Here is a 27,023-nt window from a genome sequence, read left to right as displayed (position 1 = left end):
CACTTTTCCAATATTACCCCCACTTGCCCATCACTCATCAGGGAGTCCATTAAAAAATGCAGCTCAACATCATGCCAGCTTGATTCTGCCTGTCTAATTCCTGTCTAATATCTCTGCTCCTATTTCTCATTTGATCCATGCTTTGAGCGCAGTACCATTCGATCTACAAAAGTTGCCGCTGATGTCACATCACTACTCAAGAAATTTGGTTTTCTGAGTAACTGCCCACCAATCTCTGATCTGCCTTTTGCTGCTGAACTGCTTCCCAAGTGCAGTCCACCTAGTAACAAATTCCAAACACTTCCAATCTAACTTCTATCCCCTCCACAGCACTGAAACTGCATTTGACACAGTCTCTCATGCTGTTAAGGTTTGTATGGATTTACTATATTTATTTGTCCTTATTTTATCACCCCTATTAATTCTGATTCATGTATGCTTCATTTCTGATTATGTGTGTTATATTTAGGATTTCATGGATTATGGCAAGCAATCCTGAGTTTGAGAAAAAGGTGCTATATAAATAAATAAATGCTATTCTTATTTTTAATTCATTCATCTTCCTTAACTACTTTATCCTGGTCAGGGTTGTGGTGGATTTGGAGCCTATCCTAGAAACACTGGGCGCAAGGCAAGAGAATTCACGCCAGTGCATCACAGCATAACATGCACACACATTCGTAATTTACCGTAGGCAAGCCACCTATCTGCATGTTTTTGGGTGGTGAGAGGAAATCAGAGGACCTGGAGAAAACCCACGTGGAGAGCATGCAAAACTTCACACAGACAGCAGCCCAAGCTCGAACCAGGGACCCTGGAGCTGTGTGGCAGCAACACTTACCACTGCGCCACCTTATTTATTTGTTTATGTGTGTATTTATGTATTTATATTTTTATTTTAAACTTATTTATTTTACTATAACTTATTTTTTATTAATGTGGTATGGGGACACACATGAGCAAACATAGTAAATTTTATAGCCGAGCTTTAAATGTGTGTTGTGTTGAAATTGCCATTAAAAAATTAAAATGGCAAAATATTAAGGACAATTAGTATATCACTTAAAGAGATGTGAATGGTATGGTATATATCGTTGATGTTTACAGTGACTGGTGAGACACTGAAGTTCCTATTTAGTTCTCTTGACCGACTATGTGACAGAAGAAAGCCTTTTTTCCTATAACCACAAACGGAAGTGCTAGGAGCTATATGCTACTGTGACTGGAACTGGGATCTGTGGTGAGATGAGATAACAACAGAGCTTTGTGAAGCAAACAAATATATAGATATCTGTGGGTTTACACACACTGTTTATATGGTGGAAGATTTTTAGAATATACATATACACATAAGCGCACTGTGTAATGCGCATATATATCAATACACAATTAAAAACAAGCACAACTGCATGGAGTCTGCTATACAGACATGAACTCATACTTAACCAATAAAAACACACGAACACTTTACTTATCACATATCAATACCTACTTGACTTGACATGCTGTATTATTTATGAAGATAGAAAAAGAGAGAGAAAACTAGAGGAAGCATGCTTTCATGCAGGTAGACAGAAAGTAGGCTTTACCACTAAATGACATAAATAATATCAACTATTACTCACTGTACACTATAATTTTACTAAGTAATGTGACTTTTTTAAGAGTATATTCATAATTTCTCATTCGGTTGTTGAAACCCACCAGATTATTGTTGATTATTGACAGCATTAATGGCATTGCCACTGCAGTAATCAAGTGAAGACAAACTCCTAACTCATTTCTGTAACTAATGAATATTTGGCATTAGTGAGATGAGCATATTTTCTGTAGTTGTTGTTTACTTTGACCAGTAAATGAGTCTGAATCAGCCTACACACTCTGGCAAATCCCCAGTGCTTCTTATGGCTCTTTATGCAAATGAAGGTAGCAGTTGATGTGCTGTTTGTATGCCAAAAGTTATAAGTACATATAACCAAAGTTAAGAGAACCTACCCAGTGAAGCTAAAACATGTGATTATATCATCATCTTGGAGCAAGAGTGAATTCTGAACGTTGACTGAACTTTTAAGAATTAGGTGAGTACGCTGAAGCAATGCTTAACATAATTTTGAGTTGATGGCATTTGATGGAACTTTCCACTCACAGAACACATTAGGTTCAATTTGACATTATTAATTGGCAACTTGTTTCTGAGTCATCGAAGTTTGAATTTAACATTCAACTCAATCAATAATATAATAATAATGGTACGTTGGTGATTTCCACCACTGTAACAAAATGTTTAGATTACGAACCCTCTGAGTATGCTTCCCATCCCTCTCAGACTTTGAGAACCACAGCCTGAGAGGGACAAACTGAAGAAGGTGTAAATGTGCTTTATGGAACCTTTTTTCTATAAGTGTAGAACTAGTGATATCTGGTTACACCTTAATTTTGTTCAGCTCTAAATGACTTGGGTGAATTATTAACAGTGATGTTCAGAAAAAGAAAGTACCAGTACTAAAAATTACATTTTGAATGTGAAGCTTCATGCTTCACTAATGAACACGAACTCTCATTTTTAAAATTCTACTTATATATTTAGAGGTTCCTCATTTTTCCCTTTAGAAGAACCCTTAAAGGTTCTACAGAGATTCTTACAACAGGATTTGCTTTCAGTGAGGATTATAACTCTTTTAGGTAATTAAGAGATCAGACTCATTTTAACCGAAAAGTAAGGTGCAATAAAATGTTTAAAATGCCTCTTGTTTGTAAATCTGAAGTGTTATTTCAGTCCCCGTCACATTCCTTCAATCTCTAATTTATCTAATTTTTCACCCCTGAGCACATTACACCTGCCTTCAGAGGGATCCATAAGCATGTGAAGAGGCATAATAATAATAATAAGAGACATAATAATTATAATCTCTCTCTCTCTCTCTCTCTCTCTCTCTCTCTCTCAGTCAATCTCCATTGGTAGTATGGGATGTTTGAGTTCTAGGGAAAAGGGTGGTGGTGTGGAACAAAGGCCAAAACCCCAACCCCCAGAAGTCAAAAGATACGCCACAGACCGAACTCAGGTAAAATCAAATACAAAGATTTATTTGTTTGTTTATTTATTACATTAGGTTTTACCAGTGCACATCTGGTAGCAAATAATTGTTTAAAAATCTTAAAAATAAATCTTAATATAGGTTCCATTTTGATTTCCATTTATTTTCTAAACAAACATTATTTTCATTTGTTATGTTTTCTTTTTATGTACTTCTAAAAAGCCTGTGAAATAAATGGTTGTATACCCTCATGAACCTGACATAAACAGTCATAAAATAAAGGCTCGTTTTTCCATCATCATTCAAATTATATGTAAATTCAAATAATCTGTTGAAAAAAGTAAATATTATCATATTTGCATATCAGAGTTTCCACTGTACGCCCTGACTTACTCTAGTTTTTCTGTCTGTAGAATTCATCATCACTGTTGCCTGGGCAGGTTCTGCAGAATGGGGATGGTATGCCTTCACGTGCAAAACACACAAACACACACACACACACACACATACAGTCCCCTTCAAAAGTATTGGAAAGGCAAGGCCAATTCTTCTGAACACAAAGCTGTATACGAGATGATAGATCAGAATTTCAGCTTTCATTTCCTAATATTTACATCTAGATGTGTTAAACAACTTACAACATGGCACCTTTGGTTTGAACTCACCCATTTTTCAAGTGATCAAAAATATTGGAACATGTGACTGACATGTGTTTCTTGTTGCCCAGGTGTGTTCTGTCAGATCGATTCTTTAAACAATTAATAGCTCTGAATGTATAATATTGGTTTGAGCCTTGTGTTTTGCATGTGAAGACTGCATCTGTTGGTAAAAAGGATAAACCAACATGAAGACCCAAGAGCTGTCTATGGGAGAAAAGCAAGCCATTTTTGAAGCTGAGAAAAGGGAAAATTGCACAAACAATGGGCATAGCCAAAACAACAATTTGGAATGTCCTGAAAAAGAAAGAAACCACTGATGTACTAACATCAAGACATTGAACAGTTTGGCCAAGGAAAACAACAGCAGTTAATTACAGAAACATTGTGAGAGCTGTGAAGAAAAACCCAAAAACAACAATGAGTGATGTGACCAACAACCTCCACAGGGCTGATGGTATCACAATCCACTGTTTGAAGAAGACTTTGAGAAATATAGAGGCCATACCACAAGATGCAAACTGCTCATCAGCAGTAAGCAGGCCAGATTGGAATTTGCAAAGAAATACAGAGATGAGCCACAAAAGTTCTGGAACCAAGATTAACCTCTACCAAAGTGATAGAAAGGCCAGAGTGGGGTGAAAGAAAGGATCTGCTCATGATCCAAAACATACGAGCTCATCAGTCAAGCATGGTGGAGGTAGTGTCATGGCTTGGACTTGTATGGCTCCTTCTTGAACAGGCTCACTAATTTTATTGATGATATAAAATGATGGTATCAGCAGAATGAATTCAGAAGTCTACAGAAACATTATGTCTGCCAACTTACAGTGAAATTGAATCTAATTGGGAGGAACTGTGACCCAAAACACACTGCCAGCACAATAAAGGACTTCATCAGGGGAAAAAAGTGGAAGATTTTAGACTGGACAAGTCAATCACCAGACCTTAACCCAACTGAGCATGTACTTCCTGAAGAGCAGACTGAAACCCCCCAAAAACAAACAACAACTTAAGGAAACTGCAGTACAAACCTGGAAAAGCATCACAAAAGAAGAATGCAACAGTTTGGTGATTTCAGTGGATCACCAGTTTGATGCAGTTATTGCAAGCAAGGGATATGCAACCAAACATTCAGTGTTATTTACTTGCATTTATTTTAACACTATCTGTTCCTATACTTTTGTTCACCTAAAAATTGGGTGGTCTACCACCAAAGTTGTCATGTTCTAAGTTGTTTAACACATCTATAATATCGGGGAATAAATCTGAAATTCTGAAATTCATCATTTCATATTCATCTTTTTAATCTCAAACACAAATGTCTTCAGTGTATAGCAAAAACAAAAGAATGGGCTTTGCCGTTCCGTTCTATACTTTTGGAGGGGACTGTGTATATACACACACACACCCACACACATACACACACACACACACACACACATATATATATATATATATGTGTGTGTGTGTATATATAGTATAGTATATATACAATACTGTGCAAAAGTCTTAGGCACAAAAAGTAATGAAATTAAACGTTTGTACGTTAAAAAATACTGTAAAGAGCAGATAAATAAAACAAAGTCAATATTTAGTGTGATGATCCTTTGCTTTAAATAGAAGTCTCAGGTACAATTTGTGTGGTTTTATAAGGAAATTAGCTGGTAAGTTTTTCTGAGCAGCCACAGTTCTTCTGGAAACTGTCGCACTTCCTTCTTATTTTTGCAGCAATATGTATATATATATATATATATATATATATATATATATATATATATATATATATATATATATATATATATATATATATATATATATATATATATATATACTGTTCAAAATTCTTAGGCACACTATTTTTATTTTATGACTATTTTATTTTATGTATATATATATATATACATATATATATATATATATATATATATATATATATATATATATATATATATATACATATATAAAAACTTAGATAAAAAGATAGTTGAAATATTTGAATTAAATTTGAAATACTTGACATTGTTCTTGCTGTTGTCAGAATATGCCATTCCCTAGGACTCTAAAGTGCTAACGAGTGTAGATTAGTTCATTTTGATTCACTTCATTGCTGCCAGCAAACAACTAGAAGTGCAAACAGAGCTGTCATTAATATTGCGCACATTGCTTTTGACAGATCTCACCACTGCAAAGGAGAAATCTTTTGATGGTGCGAAGCTGCTCAAAAAGCAATCAGCTGACCTCTTCTTGGTTTCTCTGTTGCACAGCTGACTGCCTCTCTTACAGGAGCTTAAATTAACAACTCCTGTGGTTTTGCACAAAAAAATCTGATTCCTTAAGGCCTGTCTTTTTGATTCTGTACTAACAAATTTACATCTAGTACATCTTATAAGGTTGCATTCGTTAGTACCATAGCAAGAGATTGGCAGATTGCTTTATTTCACTCATGAAATAACTCATGGTTTTGATGTTTTTCATCCTGTCTAAAGAGGATTTAGAATTTAAGTATAATTTGAGCCATTGAGTCTTAGCAGTGGATTGTTTATTTGTCACTGCATCAGTTTGGTGATTAACCCAAACCCAAATCATGCATTTCTTTACTTTTATGAAGGAATTTGTTGTTCTTGCTGAATGCCTTTAAGTCTCAGTAGCTGTGAATTGCTAATGAAATTTTTGCAGTGCTTGGGATGTTGTACTGTACTGGTGTACTGTAACAATAACGGTCTGCAGGTTTATAAAGAATTGTAGTGTTCAACAATTCTAATGATTTTTTTTTAATGAACACAACACAAAGAGGTTTGCATAAGAAGGTCCTATTTAAGAGCTCATATTGATGTTAAAGCTGAAGCCATTTAGCGTTGAGACAAGTTCTAATAAAAAAAAAAATCAGGGTTCTTTTCTGGTCATGAATAGACAAAATGTTTCAAGCGCTCAATACATCTTCACTAGGGATGATTGTGTATAAACTTTTTATGTCCATAAAGGAGGTAGATGGCTGTAGCACAGGAACAGGTTGGGAACTCTTTAACTGCATGTAAAGTTTAAAAATCATTTTAAAATGTCATCTAGAAACTAGGGTGTTATGGAACGTTATTTACGAGAGTGAGTCAGATGAAAACTTTTAGTGGTTGCTCATGCAACCGGAAGAATTTTACCCAGAGGATGCCGGATGCTCATCAGACATGGAACGCTTGAATTGAGCAAAACACTTTTGGGACACCTATGTGCAGTAAAAATGCAAAATAAAAAATAAGGTTTTCATTTGTCTCACCTTCGTATATACAGAGCAGTGCAGTGACACTGACATGGTAGTGTGTGACGCACTGGCATGAGTGTATCAGGCACAGGAGCAATATTGGTTTATGTATTGGTTTAACACTATGTTTACACTGTATACTAACCCTCTTGGTCCACCTTATATGTGTTTAGTTAGAGATTGTAGTTAATCCATTCCATGCATAATTTGTGTTTGTCCTTTATTTGATAGACACAGTGGAGCTGAGATGAAAAATTGTGCATAGCAACTGAGTTTTCTAGCAACTTTTTGTTTACACTGGATAAAAATTGTGTTCATATATCCACAGCTGTATCCACAGACAGCAAGATTGTGATTGCATTATTCTCATACGAAGCCGAGAATAAGAATGAGCTAAGTTTCAAAAAAGGAGAGAAGCTCGTAATATTGGATGAGTGAGTATAAATTACACACTGTATATCAATATACGAGACTTCCTCATCCACTCTGAGAACAAATACACACTGAATGTTTGTCTAATCTTTTTTTATCTATCATTATCATTGTGGTCACTGCTATGTGTGTTTTGTCTGTGTGTTAGGAATGGCGAGTGGTGGAAAGCAAAGTCACTTTCCTCTAGCAAAGTAGGATTAATACCTTCCAATTACATAAAGCTAGAAGAGAGCATGGACAACAAAGAGTAAGTCATTTTTCAGGACTTTTTTTTTTTCAGGGTGTATATGAAGTATTGGAAACACCTTGTGAAAATTAGAAATGGAAATATAAGTAAATGAAATGTAATGCTATACTGTGTGTGAAAAATTAAGCACTGGAATTGTTTATAACAATCTGAGGATGATAATGAATAAAAAAATCCAGAATATCTATAGAAAGTGTGTGCAAAATGGGATAAATAGATAAATAGATGCTCCCATTGCAAAGGTGATGATCACAGATAAAGTGAAACATCTTAATTTGTCAAGAGAGACTGTGTCAAAAACCATCAACACACACTTCTCGATACGTATGTGGCTTGCTTTAAGGAATCTTCAAATCATATATTCTTCATGATGTCAGTTAAGTTCTTTGAGAAATGAACAGTAGCGCTGTTAAACGTTCCAGCTTTGTGAAGTTCACCGGTTTTAGTTGTGTAGAGGTCACATGCTTTTGTTCTCCTTTGCAGGAGCATTTTATTCAGGTTTGGCATGTTTTCCTGATGTTTAAACAGGTCCCCTTAACTAATCATACAATTTGATCATCTGTGTGATCAATACACATGCGGTTAGGATACTGTCTACTTAGCCTCTATGGCCCTTGCCTAATATTGCATAGGAAATCTATAAGTATGAAGTCCTGATATTTATAGTTCATAAATGACACTGTAATTAGCATTCAGTCCAATATGACTGATCTTTTAATTAGGATGTGGTTATTTTCATGTGAGATTTCACTTTTTTCCCCCCTGTTCCAAATATTAAATAATATTTCAATAAGTAGTGCAAGTTCTCATTGTATGAGAACCTTTACTATTCTTTTGGAGGATGAAGAAAAACATACACTCTTTTTACAGACTCTCTCTCTTCCACACACTCTATGTGTTTTCAACTTTTTGTTTTTCACAGCTGGTACTTTAAGAACATCAGTAGAATAGCAGCTGAGAGAGACCTACTGGCTCCTGCCAATAAACCAGGTGCCTTCCTCATACGCCAGAGTGAGACAACCGCAGGTCTGCAGTGTACATACACTCGCCCACATTCACCCACATTCACCCACACACACACACAATAAAAGGAAACACTGTCATTTTAACAACCCAGAGAACATACCCTCAATCAAACTCAAATAACTTTATTAAATGTGGGTCAAGCTTACTCATTATCAGAGTTCCTCATAATGGACAATTTTTATGTATTTTAATGTGTTTGTTTGCATGTAAACATATTTGTTGTTGTGTGCAGGAAGTTATTCCATGTCAGTGAGAGACGTGGGTCCTAATGGCTCAGCTGTGGTAAAGCATTATAAGATTCGCCTATTGGAAGATGGAGGATTTTACATCTCTCCAAGAATCACCTTCAAAACATTAGATGACCTCATTGCGTACTATCAGAGTATGTAAACTCATATAAAACACAGAGTATGTACTATATAGAAAACTTCAGTCAAAGAATAATTTGCAAAATGATTACTGCATACACTTACATATACATACATTTACAATAATAATAATAATAATATCCCACTTGAGCCAGAAGTGATATTCAGAACTTACTACTTAATATCTTCTTTATATTAGTAGTTTGCCAAAAACAGTATTTTATGAATAATGAAATACACTGAGGCCATATTTCTTTAGAAATCTCATTAAAAAGGTCAAAATACTTATCCTTGGATTGGTATATGCATTTTTTGCATTTGTTTTTCAAGTTCAATTTAAATGTAAGTAGCAACACAGGAAACACAGGGGGAAAACTCCTCCTCCATCCGATAACCCAATCATGAAATATCAAATATTATTTTTCATATTTGCTTTTTTGGCATTTTCTTTTCAACACGCAATCAAACTCACATTTATTAGAAAACAATAAATAAAATATCAAATGTGCTGAGAGTTTCAACAAGAGTGTAAATGACTTACAAAAATTATGCATAAATTTCAGTAAATCAGTCAGCATCTATTAACCTCAAATATATATCAGACATCTGATAAACATATAAATAGTTTTTAAAAAATTGGCTTTTTTATGACTGTTCTGGTGCTTACACACTTGTGTATCTGTTTGTAGAGCAGGCCAGTGGTTTATGTCAGCGATTAGGCAAACCATGTGTAAAACCTAAAAATGCAGTCCAGTGGGATGAAGATGCTTGGGAAATTGCCAAAGAATCTCTTCATATGATGAAGAGGCTTGGAGCTGGTCAGTTTGGTGAGGTCTGGTTAGGTGAGTGTATATAATTCTGGGGCCATCATTACTTCCTTTTTAAAAAAAAAAAAAAATTCATCAGAGCTTCCTGTTTCCTACCAGACCTGCTGTTTTCTTTGAATTATTTGAATATTCAGAGCACATCACCCTCTCTCTCTCTCTCTCTCTCTCTCTCTAGCAACATATAACAACACTACTAAAGTAGCAGTGAAGACCCTGAAGCCAGGCAGCATGTCAGTTGAAGCATTTCTGCAGGAGGCTAATTTGATGAAAACTCTACGGCATGACCGCCTTGTCCGCCTTTACGCCGTGGTCACCAAATCACAGCCCCTCTACATCATCACTGAATTCATGGCTAATGGTACACACTAGGGGTGTAACACAATGCAGTTAGCTGTGTCTGTATCTGTTTGGTGCTCAAAATATTCTTATTTGTTTTCATATTCTAATTTAAAATGGGACTAGGTGTGGACTAACTTTTTTCTTCTTCTTCTTTTATTTTAATGTTAACCTATACCACTATGCCCTGGAAACACTAGAAAGCACTGAAAAAACAGGGCTGATGGAGAAAAGAAGACATTTTCATTGACAAATTATAACAACAGATAGCAAGTTGCACAATTACTTTATTCAAATCCTGAACCAGACACCCTGTGGAACTTTCTGGCAACTTTCCATCTTCTATCTAATGTGGCTGAGTAAGCACTGAAACTCAAACAGTGATGTCCTTCCCAAATCACCAAACTGTTATTATTGCTGCAGTTAACAACAATAGCCAACTAATAATATTTTAGCAGATTTAATTAGGTTTTTAGGTGTGTTATATTCCAGAAAGGTCAGCGGATTTTTAGAATGCCCATTAAGATATAATGATAGAGAACTTTCATTTAAAGCTGTGGAACAGCAGTTCCAAATATTGTAGATATGTACTGCAAATCAGAAATACACACCACTGTTAATTTGTTTCCAGAAAAGACTGAAAAAAAAAGAAGAAAAATGCACCCACCTTTTCCTATGCCCAAACATTCTGAGCTAGTTTCATTTCTTTCTGTGTGGTTTTTGAGTTGTATTTGGGGTGGGACTTTTGCTGAAACCTGGCAATCTTCTTAAAGCTTTCTTAAAAAAAAAAAAAAAAAACTCTGAATCACTTACTGTTTGTATTTGTTTAGGATACATTATCTGTTCAATCCGAATAATTTATTCATATTTGGTTACACCCCTAGTACACACATTTACAAATACATACACAAAAGTCTATAGCACACTAATGTGTATCTATATCTTGTTTGCCATTAATATGAACTTTCTGGATTGTTTAGAATTTTGTGCAGCTTTCTTTAAGCTTGCATAAACACACTAACACCATTTACATTCTCTGTTGCTTGCTGTTAGGGAGCTTGTTGGACTTTCTGAAAAGTCCACCAGGCAGAAAAATACGGCTGCCTAAACTGATTGACTTTGGAGCTCAAGTACGTATTATCACACACACATGCCTGCACCAAGTCAAATGACATCAAATAGCCATATACTACGTAGTGCTGTTTATAACAGGTGTTTGATATTCTCAGAATCACATAAATATTTTTAAGAGAACTGAGACTTTCTGTGAAGCATGGTGTGTGTAATCAGGCAAAAGCAGAACTTCTGTGTTCAGCATCACTAGGAGTGATGCATAATGGAAACTGGTTTGTTGTTTTTGTGCATCAGATTGCAGAAGGCATGGCGTACATCGAAAAGAAGAACTACATTCACAGAGACTTAAGAGCTGCAAACGTCCTCGTCAGTGAAAGCCTGCTCTGCAAGATTGCTGACTTTGGCCTGGCTAGGGTCATTGAGGACAATGAATATTCAGCCAGAGAAGGTATAGGCAAATAGAACCAATTTATATCCCACTACTATGGGTCAGTGGGTGGCATTGCTGCCTCATAGCTTCACTATCTGTGTTGAATTTCTCATGTTCCCCCTGTGTCTGTGTGGGTTTACCCCGGTTCTCCAGTAGGAGGCCTGGCTCCACTAAATTGCCCCTGGGCGGACAATGAATGAATGAATTCAATTCAATTCAATTCAATTTTATTTGTATAGCGCTTTTAACAATGGACATTGTCACAAAGCAGCTTTACAGAAATAAATGGATTCACACACACAAAAAAAAAAAAAAGATATATATTGTAAATATGTGAATTTATAATAAGCAAACCAGAGGTGACGGTGGCAAGGAAAAGCTCCCTGAGATGATATGAGGAAGACACCTTGAGAGGAGCCAGGCTCAAAAGGGAACCCATCCTCATCTGGGCGCAACGGATAGTGCAATTATAAATAAATCTCTTCTATTATTGTGTACTATATGGACAAATAGTGCAATTGTGCAACCAATAAATTCATCACAGTTTTTGCAAGAAGTCCGGTTGGTTAAAATCTATCCACTGTCCACTGATGGAGTCCTGAGTATGAAGGTGCTCATTGCAACCGCAGCCCCAAAGCCACTACAGCAATCGCAGTCCCAAGCCATCACAGTACAGTAGTCCCCCAGGTGGGACTGTCCTCAGCAAACCGAATGATTCTTCAGACCGTCCATATGGGGCCGCCCCCAGCAGCAGCGAGCAAACTCAACCAATGAGAACTCCAACCAGAAATAGGGCATCAGGATGGGTCAAGCAGCGAGGAGGAGCAGAAGGTGCATCAGGATGGGTCAGGCAGCGAGGAGGAGCAGAAGGGGTCAGGATCACTGGCATCTCAGAAGTAGCATGTGTAGCTCGACAGAGAGTGAGGGAGAGAGAGAGGTGGAGAGAGAGGGAGAGATTGTTAGGTAAGCTTTTGTCCTCTAATGGTTAAGGACAATGTACTTTGCGTGCAGAGTGCAAGCAGGGACTCCGGCAAGACTAGCTATGACAGCATAACTAAAAGGGAGAGCCAGAAGCTAACACAGACATGAGGGCACCCTGGGACATAAGGCAGCCAGCCACTCCACCGTCGACAAACCTGAGTGAACGTGTGAGAGTGGGGGGGCGACAGCATCCAAACATCCCAGTTCACCACAACACTCTATGCCTGTGAACCCTCCAGACCTGCCCCTGTACCTCAGAAAACTACTCACTAAAGGCTTGACTAAACAAATATGTTTTCAGCCTAGACTTAAACACTGAGACTGTGTCTGAGCCCCGAACACTAAGTGGAAGGCTGTTCCATAACTGTGGGGCTTTGTAAGAGAAAGCTCTACCCCTCACTGTAGCACGCACTATTTGAGGTACCAACAAATAGCCTGCACCTTTTGATCTGAGTAGGCGTGGCGGATCATAAAAGACCAAAAGTTCACTCAGGTACTGTGGCGCGAGACCATTTAGTGCTTTATAGGTCAACAGTAGTATTTTATAATCAATACGAAATTAATGAATGAGCACACACAATGGCTGTGTTTGATAGCAGCCAGTTTCATAAAATTTGAACATTTGTATAACAAATCGAGAAGCACTTTAATTTCTAACACAAATTTCCCCTTCACTTATTACTGATTATTGTTTTCTCTTATTTAGGTGCTAAATTCCCCATTAAGTGGACTGCACCAGAAGCTATAAACTATGGTTCGTTCACTATCAAATCAGATATGTGGTCATTTGGCATCCTTCTCTATGAGATCGTCACCTATGGGAAAATCCCCTACACAGGTTAGTGTGACTACACTAACCACTTCTCTAATCCACTCAACAGGTTCAGTGCTATTTTGTGTAACAGAACAGTAACAGAAAGGTAATAATTTCACGGTTTATATACTGAAATCAACCTGTGATACCGGTTCTAATTTAATTTTCACCTACAAGAGGATGTAAAGGACTTTGTATGCAGTAGTTAGTCCATGGGTTCCCAACTCTGGTCTTGGAGTGCCTCCTGTCCTGCTCATTTTAGTGTTTTGCCTGTATTTCAACTCAACAATGGACAGTTAATTAGATAGTTAATTAGGATAGTTAATTAGTTGATTCAGATGTGTTAGAAGCAGAAAACACTAAAATGTGCAGGACAGGGCCAGGACCAGGGTCAGGAAACTGTTCTAGTGAAAAGTTTCTTGAATACACAATGGTGTTTGCTGCTCTCTAGTGGCAAATGCTTAATTGTTACATACACATTTTAGACTACAATGTTGAATTTCTGAGTCACTAAGCGTAATTTAATGTAGAGAAAATGTTAGGATAAAAAATTTACACATTATGGAATTATGAAAAGAACCACAAAAAACATTTTAAGGTAGTATAAAGATTTCCTGGTATTTTGCCACCCTACCACAGGTCTAAGCAACAGTGAAGTGATGGCACGAGTGCAGCGCGGGTATCGCATGCAGTGTCCTGATAACTGCCCATCTGAACTGTACGAGATCATGATTTCATGCTGGAAGGCCAAACCAGAGGAGCGGCCCACCTTTGACTACATGCAGAGTGTGCTGGAGGACTATTATACAGCCACAGAGGGCCAGTACCAGAGCCAGCCATGATACCATGCCAGATCCAAAACAGCCAAGAACATCATATAGAATTTCATTTTTTAATAAACATGATTGCCTCGACGCCCAGTGAGCAGGCTGAGGGCAAGTTTGCCAAGGAAACACTCCCTAGAATTGCACAAAGAAAGAAGAAACCTTGAAACAAAGAAATAAGGAACTAAGATTCAGCAGGTGGAGCCTGTCCTCCTCTGTGCTGAAGGAAGGCTGGTTGATCTCATTAAATGGACCCAATGCACATCAGTCAGCAAACAAGGAAGAAAAATAACTCATTTTTTGGCTTTTTTTTTTTTTCAGGTTTGTTAGTGATCAACATTAAAATTTGTGTGAGAAAGCTAAATGTAGATCAGTCCACCAACAGACGTTACTACTAGGAAAACCACGAAAATGTTCAAACAAAACTGCTCACAGCTCAGTCCAGTGTACAGATGTGATCCAGTTTAAAACACTCTCTGGCCGCTTTAAAAGGAATACCAGTACCTCTCCCAGTTATCCAATCAGCTAATTATATGGCAGCAGCGCATTATACAAATTGAGGTCCAGATCAAGAGCTTCAGTTAATGTTTACATTAAATATTTTATTCGTGGAAACCATGATCTCATTGACTTTGATCATGGCCTGGTTGTTGGTGCCAGACAGGCTGGTCACATGTTCAGGCAGATGGGCTCTAACAGATGATCACATTTTTTTCCCCTGTCAAATAGGAATCTGAGGCTACAGTGGGCACAGACTCGCCAAAACTGGACAGGTTAAGATTGGAAAAACATTGCCATTGTCTTTTTCCAGTCTTCAGCAATCTGCCTCATGAGACACACATTGTGCATTCGGAGATGCTTTTCTGCTCACCATGGTTGCAAACAGTGGTTATTTGAGATACTGTAGCCTTCCTGTCAGCAGAAGAGAGCCTGGCCATTCTCCTCTGAAGGCATTTCTGCCCTATGTACAGATGCACCACAAAGTGGCTAGTGAATGTAGTCTGGAAAAGGATTGTGCTCCAAATGGTGGTTACTATTAACTTCTGAAAATAAGTTAACACCAAAATGTGTCCACAATGGTGTACAAGTGGAGACCATTTGAAGCAATGATGTTACATTTTACAGCCCAGAATTAGTAACCCAACCACCTTATGTTATACTATTGTAGGAATTTATATGAACCTTTTCAGTGCTCACAATTTTACTCTCAGAATACAAGATTGTTTGTGATAAAAAGAATTTATTAAATAAATAAAAACAGACATTATAATAAAACCAGACACCTGCTTAACCATACATATAGTACACTTGATCAGTTGGGCTTTTTCCTCAAGGATGTTGTAGTGCGGACTGACTTTCTGATTGTGCGGCAGAGATTTCCTGAGGATGGGGATGACATAGACTCTTTGATGTTCACCAGCAGTCCCCGCTTCGGGCGTGATTGTCCTACAGAGTCACGGGTTAGCTTGGCCAGGTCGTCCTTCACACCCCGCAGCTCCAGCTCTCTTTCAGTGAGCTCCCTCTGCAAATGCTCAGTTTCTCGCTCCTGTTGACAAGAACACAGCAAGGTGTGAACAGCTGAGCACAGCTATTGATGCATTTGTGTTAAAGGACTGTTGTGTTAACATACCTGATAGTTGAGCCTATTCTGTAAATTTTGAACCTCAGCAAGTTTCTCCATGTAGCTCTCTCCAGCTTCTTGCAGAGTCTCGTTCAACTCGTTGATCCGTTTCTCAAGTGATACAATCAACTAGTCAGAAGGAAACATTAAAAGAAAAAAATCTATAAAATAATCGGATTGTGCATAAGTGTTTAAATGTTGTGTGACCGGTGACTAATGGAAAAAAACGTTTGCCCTCTTATGCTGCGTTGGCATTTGGCTGACATGGTGTGTGTCCACTTGTCCCCTTAGAGGGAAGAGTTACTACAAATCAGTAGTTATTCTGATTGATCACCTTCATCTTATGATGAAGCATTTCTATCCTAATGAGAGCGACCTCTTCCAGGAAAACCCCACCCCCATCCACAGGGCCGACTGGTTTGATAAGCGTGAAAAGGACAATTTATATACTATGATCTTCAGTTAGGTTGAGAGCTGGTGACTGAACATCTATCTGAGATTTTGGAGGTTTTTTAAAATAGTATTTCCCACCACCATCAAAACACCAACTGAGGGAATATCTTTTAGAAGAATGGTGTTCATCACTCCAGGACAGTTCCAGAGTGTTACAGAACTAGGACTAGGAGTAGTGAAGGGGTTCTGGTGGCTCAAAACCTTATGTTGAGTTTTCCTTTAACTGGTCACATGTTTAGATTGTAAGGAACACACCATGGACCCACTGCTCAGATAAAGGGTGAACAAGCCGACTCATTTACACAAAGCAGTCTGTGTTATTATAAGTATGACTCAGGAATCAGAAAATGATTTCTCCTTATATGCACCAGTAATATACTCTACCTCTTGTTTTTCTGCGCACACCTGTTCCACAGCACATTTCTCCTTGTAGAGAAGCTTGAACCGCTCAGAATCTAACAGGAAACGCAAAGTTGATGTTCAGGCATTGAAAATAGGTCAAAGAAATATCCACATGTATACAATCAACCAACCAGTCTCCTCTGTGCTTGGTTGCATCAGGTCAGTCTGTGTTGAGTTTTCCTGCTGAAGAACCGACACAGAACCATGTTGCTTCCGTTCCAATTCATTCACACGCCTCTCAAGCTCCTAATTGAAAAGGAAGCAGTCACTCAGTGAGCCATAAAGTGTGAGAAGACAATTAAGTGATTGTATTTCACTTAGAGTAGACACCTTGGCTCGGTCCTGCTCAGCGGTGAACTCATCTAGTGGGACATATTCTTCTTCTAGCCGCTCCAGGGCACACTGGTAGGCGTGCTCCTTCAGCGCCTCTTTATACATCTCAAACGTGCTGTCCATTTTCTCTTCATAACTCTCCTTCAGATCTGCCATCTGACGACTAGAAAGTAGACCATCACTTGTCCACTCATTTTCATAATTACCTTCTTACTATTACCTATATATTCTGTGCAGAATTTGTCAGTTGTCAAAGAAAGAACAATATGGGTCTCTGAATATTTTTCTGCCTTTTTCTTCTGGCCCATTTGAGTTGTGCGGGACTATACTTGGAGGTCATGTCAGGTTTACCAAAGTACCATTCAAATAGCCATCTGCTTATGTCCCCCTTTTACCCCAACCACAGAAACTGATTTCTTTCCTGCTCACTTATCCTCATTGTAACATAATTTATGTATGGTAATGGTGAGTACTTAAAAAGTAAAAGGAATCAGAGTGGTTTTCACATAATTAAGTTGTAAGAGACCTACTGTGACTTTCTTATTAAATTTAATTATTATATATTTATTATAATTTAAAAAAAAAAACATTTAAGTCTTTCTTGCACAATTTTATTTCAACCTTGGTGCAACTTAATCATTTATGAACCAAATGAGTACAGACACACCTGTGAAGTTCTTCGATCTCCATGATTTGCTGCATCATGGCATCACCCATCTCTCTGCGGATCTGAATCTCCTGCAGCAGATTTTTCTTACGCTCAGCCAATAGCTTTGCTCGAAGACTCTCCACCAAATTCAACAGTTCCTACACAAACAACCATCTTAGTGAACAAGCCTTATTTGCCCTTTAAGACAAATGCAAAAGAGCATTCATTTTGTTTGCCATCTGTACTGCCTAATATTTGTAGAAGCACATACATTCACCATGTTGCATTATACCAGCTGAGGTTACAGGTTACAGATATTACCTCCTGGGGTAATATTGACATATCTGCCTCTTCATCACCATCCAACAGCTCGTCCTCTGATAGGTAGCCATCCACTGCCTGGCTGTCCAGCACCCCATTGTTTAGCAAAGGTTTTCCATGTCGACCAATCAAGCGTGGTGCTAGAGACTCAAGCGAGCGAGGTTGGATCACCTGAACCACCTGGCAGGCAAAAGTTAGCTTTTTTTTTTTTTTTTTTTTTTTTTAAACTGCAAATCATTTTAACAGTTCTAGAAAGCTTCCCATCTTTCCCCAAAATGTGCCCTTCCAACCATGATTTAGAGATTTATTTTTTCCTTTAATCATGCAGACAATATTTTCAAGCATTTAAGGCACTGCTGCAGTACCTCTTTGGCCACAGCAGAGAATTTCATGACATGGAGTGTCTCATCATAAGTTGAAGCACACTGATTGATGTTCACAATCATGGAGGCCCTACCACGACCACAAAACACTCCCTGGAAGAGGCGGGTCAGCTTGCTTTCACGAAAAGGAATGTAGCTGTTCTTTGCCCTAGAAAAGGCAGATGTTTAACCAGGAGAAACAGTCATGGCACCAGAACAATGAACAATATCACAGTACTGGATACATCATGGTATACACATTTGCAATGCCATTTTAAAAAGAGGACTATGCCCTGCATTATTTCAAGCAAACAGTAGAATATCGAAATCATCATGAGAGTTTTTGCTAGGTACAATTATTCTTTACAAGTTTTAAACTCAATCATTCTGCATTACCACTGCACTGCATATTTGTGTGTCCCACCACCCCACTTAAACACACTCAGTGGTTAGCTATCAGTTCCTTCACAAGAAAACTGGTAAAGCAAGAAAAGTCAAAATATGGAAGGGAAACACAAGTGTAGCATATTTGAAGGGAATGTGCTCCACCACCAGAAACACTTGAACGTCATCTCCTCATCAAACCATCACACTGGTATATGGTCACAGTGTTCAATACGAAGCCATTTTCTCCAGCAGAACATCCATACCTGTCACCTTGGTTGTTGCGGAGCGCTGCAATGCACTTTCCGAGAATCAGCAGGGAATTGTTGATGTTTCCAGCCTCCTTCAGACGCTCCCCAAAAGTTTTCGTCTTGTTGCATCGCTCTGAACCAGCCAGGTCACACAGAGAAAGCCTGAAAAAAGGAAAGTGATCTATCCTATACCTTTCACAAACAGCCAGCATATACAGTTCAAAAAAACAAGCAAAAACTTACTCCGATATTCCCTGGACATCAGCTCCATCAATGCGCATCAGCTTGATGGAAAAGATGCTGTGGCTATGTACAAAACAAAATAGTACTCATTAAACCAAGTAAAACTCATTTTTAGTCCAGTAATAGTACAAGAGTTTAACCACTATGGGCATTATGAGTGATGACACGTTTAGTGCTGAAACAGTACAAGAGGTTATAGAGATGTGAATGCTACCTTCTACTGGACGACTGGTTCATTTTGGTGGCGGCAGCACTGCGATTCTTATTCCCTACGCGTAAAACTTTAGCCGCCTCTTCTGCAGTCTGTATATTAACCCACCTCAGATCTACAACATACAGAGGAATAACACTGTCACACGGGGAATGGCTACATCAATTCTGCTTGTTAAAAACAAATACATTCATTTCCCAGGCATCAGGGTTATACGAAAGTCATAAAGAAGAAAAAATTTAAGTGTGTTCCTGTGTCATTTTTACATTATTTTTTCCAGCTTAGTCTAACAAAACAGCTGAAAAATGATTACAGTATCAATTTACTATTTTATGCCTTAAAAAAACCCTCCCTTCTCTTAATGCCATTTAGATATAATGTAAGGGCAATGTATGAAATGTATAAATAAACTACTGCCCCTTGTGGTCAAAATTCCTATAGCTGGCCATTTCTCTCACAAGCTATGGTACAGGATGACAAAAGCATATGGTCACCTCTAACGTAGGAATTTCCAGCACTGTCCTCACACAAACGCAATACAGCACGCCTCTTCGTCTTGTTAGAGAGCGCAGGTTGCAACAGGTCATACACTTGCTCATTGTAGATCTCGTAGTAAGCAACCCACAGCGAGTAGACATACTGCACATCGTCGACAGCTCCCTCTGCACTGTCCACTGGGAGACAGGAAACAAAACAGTAAAATGTTTGGGTTTTTTATTTTTGGCCAGACCACTTTTGGAATATTGCAATATTACCTGTCTGATCATAAGAGACTCCAGAGAAAGAGAGACTGTTGACGGAAGAAGAGGAGGAGCTCCGACTCCTGCTGGTTCTGGTGGACTCTGAGTCCTGCAGACACAAATAAAATTTCATAATCCATCCTTATAGGTCAGTGTGCACAATTTTACTTTTTGAATATTACAGGAAAAAAATTGTATATATTTTATTTAGCTGTGGGATGCGTGTGTTGGTACCTCTTTCAGCATACTGAAGAGCGCAGTCTTGGCGGATCTCTCCATTCTGAGCTGATCAGGGTCCAGTTTCTGCACATCTGAGTTCAGGTACGGCCTCAGGTCCATTTGTTCATACAGCCGCCCATTGATGTGCCTGAACACTGCGTCAATGGCACGTGGCAAAATACCAGGGTCTTTTGGAGAGCCTGTGCTCACAGACACACATCAACAGCTGGAAGAAAGGCTCACTAGCTTCAAGTCTTGTACATCACGACAGGTGAACAGTTCCACACAGGCATACACTGACAATTAATACAACACAGAAATGAGGGTGGGAAAGGAATCACTTCTCATTACATGGTGCCTCAAAGGTGTGCACATTAAATTGCACACTTTTTAAAACTTTAATCCCACCTCGAAGGCAAGTAATATTTGCTGTTATGATACACCAAGTACAGAATATCTTGCACACATGATGTTGGCAGACACATGCTTTTAACCAGCAAGGTAAAGCTATTTGCTGTTGTAAAGACTATTTTGGATTAAATCCGTTTTATACTATTTTAGAGTATCAATGTGCTAACTCAACAGCAGGATAATGGGCATTAGCTCCACACACTTCTGCCTCATGTAAGTGGCCCTGTATTATTCAATGTGTTGTGCCAAAATCCCAACAGATCTAGTACCATGCAAACTCTGATTTAAATCAATACTTAATAACATTTAGAAAATAATTTCAGAACCTACAGACACCTTGCGTTATTGCATTTGTGTAATGCTCCACTATAATACTCCATGCCTTGTATGGTATGTGTCTTCCCGGCGTTGGTGACTCCATAGCTGAACACCAGTGCATTTTTGCCATGCAGGAAGTCCTGAACTTGCGATCTGATCGTTCCATCAAAGAACTCCGCCTGAGTCGACTCTGGCCCAAAAATCTACAGGATAAACATACCATTTCATAAAACTGCATCGAGAAGGACATAAGAAAGAGTATCAGTCTTTAGTACCTAGACAATACCTTGGTGAAGCTGAACTTGTGCACCTGCTGGCCAATGCCTTTTTCACTGCACTTCATAGTGGCAGAACCTTTAGGGGCATGAAGCGTAGCAGTTTCTGCACTCTCAAACACTACACAACCCTAAAGGAGGCAATACAAATGGAATATGGTTACTACACCTTTGGTTCTCAAATCAGTCCTTGGGACCCTCCAAAAAGTCAACATTTTTGCTCTATCCCAACCTCACACAACACTGGGAAACAGAAACATGGACTGTCTGAGGGGCCATGAGGACTGGTTTAAGAACCACCAGTTTAAACAACATGGGAAACATCAAGGCCAGTAGACACAAACCTGGTCCTCATTGTTGTTGAGCTCCTCCTTACTGAAAGGACGAACTCTGAGGAAAACTCGAAGCTGCTGCTCACCTCCATCAACAGATTCATTCTGTGAACACCCACACAAGGTAAATTTACCAGGACTGCTATATGCAAAGGAAGGTTTAGTGGCACCCTCACTACCTGTGAAGTAATGGACGAAAGGCCAGAAAGTTCTGGTAATGCAGTGTGGTGAGGATCACACGCTGTTGACTCCATGGCCACCAAAACTGTGCCTTCATGTGTCAGGTCAATAGTTGCTGCCATGACTGTGACAGGAAATGACTAATACACTTATCTCAGAAATGAATACACTTCAGAAACAACCAGAAACCAACAAACCTCTTCAGCTCCAATTCATCTAGTTTTGACAAACTGCCTTTATTTAATCTAGCAAGATGGATTCAACACATTTAGGTTTCCAACAGCCTGTCAGCACCAAACGTAGAGTAAAACACCTTTATCCACTTTCAGTGATGAGTCAAAACCCCACCCCAAAATGCCATCTAGCCAATTATGTGTGAGTTGCAAAACCAGCCCTCCAATCAGAGCTGAGAATTAATCAGCTTCATGAGTACGAAAGTGCAACTATCTGACTCTGCTGAAACATTACTGACACTTCACAGCTCTTCGTATACTAAAGCTTTGTAATACTGAATTCTTTCAGGAAGCTAATAAGGCATACCTGTTGAAATTACAAAGCCCAATACACCTTCTTCAAATAATAATGATGATGATTTATGCATCAAACTGGCTAACAGGTGAGAGGTCTATAGCATAAGTCAGGCCTATTTAACTGTTTGGCAGGTGAGTCTATGTAAAATTACTATAAATTAGAGATGACGTGATCCGATACCCAGAATCGGTGTCAGGCCAAAGCAAAAAAAAAAATGGTGGAGCAGACATCAGAGATGTACCAATGTATTTGATCCCGTAACAAATAGAAAATGTTTGGAATTGGATTTGAGAAAACGTTTATTTTATTTTATTTTTTTTGGAAGTGGAAATGTTTAAAGATTTGTGGGGTTTTTTTTAGGACTGATTTTTATATTTATACTTTATTAAATTTGCAATGCAAGTGACTGTGTGAGAGGGTTAAGCTGAATATTTATGCAATTTTGTTCAAGTCATGTTTTAGTTATATATTTTTTTAGTGATTATGTAAAAAAAATGTATCAGAAAGTGTTTCTATAAATATTTTGTATTACATTAATCATTTTCAGCATATATGGTCTAGCGAGCCATCACAAACACTTTAAGAGGGCCACCTGTTGAATAAGTCTGTATTGTCATTATAGAAACATTTTTATAAATATGCTCTTGACATGTTTAAAAAGAGAATGAATTTCTTGCAAGGAGAATTTGTTAGGAAAAAAACCAAGACCAGAGTTCCTGGAATTCCTTAACCAAATACCTTGATTGACAACCATTCAAAACTGCCAATGGTGATCACTCTTTCAGAAACAGTGGCTCCTCAAGGGTTCCTAGTTTGTTACCATGTTCCTAGTTTGAACTGTCTCTGAATGGGAACCCTGTGTTGTATGGCATCTTGGCTCCCAAATCAAAAAACACTTGGTGTTTCTACATTCTACACATTGTCTTCCCAAAAAAAAAAAAAAAAAAAACCTTTCACTTCAGTGACATCACAACTTTCAATGTTCAGTACACATGCTTATTTGATTTAAAGTTTTCACATTTACTTCAAGCACTACAGCTGCAGGTAGTGAACCTACTCATGTAAATTGGTCCTCAAACTTACTGCAAAACTGAGAAAGTAAACTGGACCAGAAAACTATATTCCTTTACTTACATCAATGTAAAGGGGAAAAATTCCAAGCTTGTGTGCTTGCATCATGTAAAAAGAACCAGGGACTCTGCTCATTTATAAATGGCTTACCAAAGATCAGACAAGTTATGCTTGAACTCTAAATGCTCCATCAGACCACAAAGACAAAACCACACCATGTTCTATCCAAATTTTCTTTTATTGTGCAGACATGAATAGTTCAGTGCTGTTCACACTGGCAACCCAAAGCAGCTTATGCGTCTGCGATGGTAACCTCAACTTCGACACCGGGCTCGATGCTGATGCTGGTGATCTGCTTGACAATCTCAGACGGGCTGTGAAGGTCAATGAGGCGTTTGTGGATCCTCATCTGAAACCTATCCCAGGTCTTGGAACCCTCTCCACAAGGAGTCTTACGGGTGGTGATGCGCAGAGTCTGAAAGTGAAGGGGGGGAAAAAAGGGTGGATTACAGCATAGAACCGACAGTCTAACATTTAGTTAAATCACAGCAAATTCCAAGATTTTGTAATACATGTTTTAGAGGGGAAAAATATCTATTTGGACTGATAATTCTCTCTACAGAACACATTAACCAATTTATGTATTTTGTCAAGAACAGCAAGACTTCTTTCCAAGATAACCTTGACGCAACACAGAGCAGCACATTTCACAGCATGGTCACAAAGCCATATGCTCACCCTGGATTTAAGGCCATTTTTCCACAAAACCAAAGTATACCAATGAGAACATTTCAGATGGTGTCTCTTACAGAGTTTGTCTCTTCCTCATAAAAATCCAGACCTTTCAGGCTTGTTCCAGATCACTTTCAGACTTTCCATGTTCAAATTTGTTGCTTTTTAAAGTTATTAAATGGAGCATGGAAAGGAAAAAACATGACATTTATGGCATTTGGCAGACACTCTTATCCAGAGTGACTTACATTTCTCTCATTTATACAACAGAGCAGTTGAGGGTTAAGGGCCTTGCTCAAGTTCCCAGCAATGGCAGCATGTCAACCCTGGGATCTGAACTCATAACCTGCCAATCCGTAGTCCAAAGTCTTAATCACTGAGCTACTACTGCCCATGAAATTAATTAGGAAGACTGCATAAGTGAAGACAACATAGGGTTTACAACCATTGAGTCAAGTCCATGTTACATGAGTTGAATAGCCATATATTTTCCGCTGGTGACTCGTGTCACTCGTGATCGAAACATTATACAAAATCTTGATCATTTTTCTTAATATGTGTAAATAGGTTTATTTCAATTTTACAGTCAGTGTATGATCAGACAGTCACCTCACTGTTGACTTTTTAAAATGCAGATTAAAATGCATTTCTGTCTCTTTTGTCCACCCCTGTGGACAAACCTATTAATAGTTGATTGTGCTCTTTTTTTTTTTTCACTTTCTCCTCCCCCCATGCTGCATCCCCTGTTCCCCGGCATTATTTACCTTGGTGGGCATGCGCACAGGTCCTTTCACCTTAAGGCTCTTCTCCTTGGCACCACGGACCAGATCAGCACACACTAAAGGGGCAAAAGTTTTATATTAGTAAAAATATATATACAAGGCAAATCCTAAGCTTGTACATAGACATCGGCTCAGAATAGCGTATAATTTGTAATTCATACAGAGAATCATTTTAATATATAGGTTGTCCTCATTGCCTTGGGATGGGGAAAAAAAGGAAAAAAAATCTGATTACAAACCTTTTTCAAGAGACTTGACGTTACGGCTGGTGAGGGTGATCCGGATGCGGTGGATGGCCACCTCAGGCTCAACAGGAGCTTTGCCAGTGTCTTTGAATGCCTGCAAGTTAGAAACAGCCATCAGGACACATTCTAGGAACAATTTAAATCTTAATTGTATACCATTTCACGTGCAGACTAATGTTCATTTAATTCATAGTTTAGCACTTTCACCAAAAAAAAAAAAAAAAAAAGTAAACACCAATACCACCCCAACAGAAAGAGGGGACATTCAGTACACTTAAGGAGCCTTCACATATGTAGCTATTAGTCTGTTTTAATCAAACTCTGGTGTGATACAGTGAGAACAAGACACACAGCACAGACCAAAACAGCGAGTGAGATGTCCTGTCTCCAATCAAACTTCAGTGCAGTAACAAAAATAAAAATAAATAAAAAGCAATTAAATCCTGGTACAATCAAAATGTAGGAAAGTGAACCAATCGTGTATTTTGGGTCATGGGCAGCTTTTTGTGCAAGGTGAGCTGCGAGCTACAAAGTGTCAAGTGTTCTGGATATTTGGATTAACAAAACAGGAAATATTCCAGCTACAATAATCAAAATACTTTACAATAGTTATTCACTTTTATAGTTAGTTAGTGCAGTGAGAAACCAATCAGGCCAAATATCAGCTCTGATCCGATCCAGACTCAAAGTGCGTGAAAGAGGCAGTGATTAAGCTTTACCTAGAAACACCTTTAAGCATATTCAACATGAACAAATCTCCAAACTCATGGCATACACACCACATACTGAAGTACGTTTTAAAACTAGACGAAAAACAAACTATGCCACCATGTTTTCATAATGCGCTGCTAAATACAATACTCAAAATCTACGGGGATTTCTTTATTCGTGGTAGCGTTGTGCCAGTTCATCACTATCATTAACAGAGAAAGTTAATAAGTGCTCTCTAGCAAAACATAAACATATAGGACAATTAATCTTCAATCACAACTAGCAGCTGTTTTCTTAAAAGTCATGCTAACCAGCTAACGCGAGCCGCACGTGCCCGGAGAAACGAGCTAATTTATAAAAACCCCGAAATAATTTCAACATAGTTGCGTAAAAAACATGTTAGAGAAATTAATTATTTAAAACATTTACCATAGTTGAGTATTCCTGACCGACTTATTCGACGGAATAAAAAGCGAACAGCGGTGAGCCAGGAAGCACAAACGCACACCGAGTGCTCTGTTCACGGAAAAAGAGAGGCTTCGAGGCCTGCTCAGAGCTTTATATACCACATCCGGGTACTGCGCGACCTCTGTACACCTTCACATCCAACCAATAGAAAGAGCAGGTCCACGGCGGGAGAGGAGCGCGTGAGCAGATTGGTTGATATGACAAATGATTGACAGCGTCTCCGCCCATTGACGTCAGCGTCCAGAAGCAGGACAGAGGGTCAGCGGGTTCACTGGGCGCTTCAGGATATGCGCTCACTGAGGCACTGTTAGTCCAGTGCTGACTGCCATGTTGTGTATCACTGCAGCTATTAGGAGGGAAAATGTCCCGAATTCGCTGATTTCATGTGTTCATTTCATTCGTTTATACAATCATTCATCTGAATGAACTTTTCTCTCAAGTTAACAACATTAGCAACTTGTAAATATATTTA

The 27,023-nt window shown here is 38.5% G+C and overlaps 3 protein-coding genes and 1 non-coding gene across 4 annotated transcripts; 1 reads left to right on the top strand and 3 right to left on the bottom strand.

Annotated features, from left to right (window-relative positions):
* Positions 1–108: 108 nt before the first annotated feature.
* LOC113540120 (tyrosine-protein kinase Lyn) lies at positions 109–15,528 on the top strand. The gene is made up of 13 exons (XM_026936370.3): positions 109–2,078; positions 2,946–3,062; positions 3,449–3,494; positions 7,276–7,381; positions 7,528–7,626; positions 8,549–8,652; positions 8,885–9,034; positions 9,710–9,862; positions 10,023–10,205; positions 11,237–11,313; positions 11,552–11,705; positions 13,375–13,506; positions 14,122–15,528. Exons 2-13 carry the CDS (start codon positions 2,964–2,966, stop codon positions 14,322–14,324), a joined length of 1,506 nt encoding a protein of 501 aa, XP_026792171.3. The 5' UTR covers positions 109–2,078; positions 2,946–2,963; the 3' UTR covers positions 14,325–15,528.
* zgc:56231 (uncharacterized protein LOC406257 homolog) lies at positions 15,527–22,373 on the bottom strand. The gene is made up of 19 exons (XM_026936369.3): positions 22,209–22,373; positions 22,011–22,135; positions 21,844–21,936; positions 21,511–21,630; positions 21,289–21,427; positions 20,511–20,695; positions 20,292–20,385; positions 20,031–20,210; positions 19,540–19,651; positions 19,326–19,388; positions 19,098–19,244; positions 18,451–18,616; positions 18,086–18,265; positions 17,783–17,922; positions 17,113–17,278; positions 16,914–17,028; positions 16,765–16,835; positions 15,937–16,056; positions 15,527–15,852 (listed from the first exon to the last, which is right to left on the bottom strand). The coding sequence occupies exons 2-19, from the start codon at positions 22,131–22,133 to the stop codon at positions 15,619–15,621; spliced, it is 2,448 nt and encodes an 815-aa protein (XP_026792170.3). The 5' UTR covers positions 22,134–22,135; positions 22,209–22,373; the 3' UTR covers positions 15,527–15,618.
* A 1,459-nt stretch (positions 22,374–23,832) lies between these two features.
* rps20 (ribosomal protein S20) lies at positions 23,833–26,669 on the bottom strand. Its single transcript, XM_026936371.3, has 4 exons — positions 26,513–26,669; positions 25,367–25,466; positions 25,110–25,183; positions 23,833–24,088 (listed from the first exon to the last, which is right to left on the bottom strand). The coding sequence occupies exons 1-4, from the start codon at positions 26,513–26,515 to the stop codon at positions 23,906–23,908; spliced, it is 360 nt and encodes a 119-aa protein (XP_026792172.1). The 5' UTR covers positions 26,516–26,669; the 3' UTR covers positions 23,833–23,905.
* On the bottom strand, positions 25,252–25,326 carry LOC113540699 (small nucleolar RNA U54). Its single transcript, XR_003404073.2, has one exon. It is a non-coding gene; the product is annotated as a small nucleolar RNA U54 (small nucleolar RNA).
* Positions 26,670–27,023: the final 354 nt, after the last annotated feature.

Source organism: Pangasianodon hypophthalmus, chromosome 4, assembly GCF_027358585.1.
Source record: "Pangasianodon hypophthalmus isolate fPanHyp1 chromosome 4, fPanHyp1.pri, whole genome shotgun sequence".
Taxonomy (NCBI): domain Eukaryota; kingdom Metazoa; phylum Chordata; class Actinopteri; order Siluriformes; family Pangasiidae; genus Pangasianodon; species Pangasianodon hypophthalmus.
Note: the sequence above shows the minus strand (reverse complement) of the source record. Positions and strands in the feature narration are given on the sequence as shown.

Bases quoted from the DNA above. Each gene is read 5' to 3' on its own strand.
- rps20 (XM_026936371.3), bottom strand. The intron at 25,184-25,366 runs GTTTGTAATCAG...TTGCCCCTTTAG, and splicing joins CGTCAAGTCTCTTGAAAAAG to TGTGTGCTGATCTGGTCCGT. The intron at 24,089-25,109 runs GTAAATAATGCC...CTTCACTTTCAG, and splicing joins CTGTGCGCATGCCCACCAAG to ACTCTGCGCATCACCACCCG.
- LOC113540120 (XM_026936370.3), top strand. From the start codon at position 2,964: ATGGGATGTTTGAGTTCTAGGGAAAAGGGTGGTGGTGTGGAACAAAGG. The intron at 11,314-11,551 runs GTACGTATTATC...TTTGTGCATCAG, and splicing joins TGATTGACTTTGGAGCTCAA to ATTGCAGAAGGCATGGCGTA. The intron at 11,706-13,374 runs GTATAGGCAAAT...TCTCTTATTTAG, and splicing joins TGAATATTCAGCCAGAGAAG to GTGCTAAATTCCCCATTAAG.
- zgc:56231 (XM_026936369.3), bottom strand. From the start codon at position 22,133: ATGGCAGCAACTATTGACCTGACACATGAAGGCACAGTTTTGGTGGCC. The intron at 20,211-20,291 runs GTAATATTGCAA...CCTGTCTCCCAG, and splicing joins AGTCTCTTATGATCAGACAG to TGGACAGTGCAGAGGGAGCT. The intron at 19,652-20,030 runs GTGACCATATGC...TGTATGTTGTAG, and splicing joins TGGAAATTCCTACGTTAGAG to ATCTGAGGTGGGTTAATATA.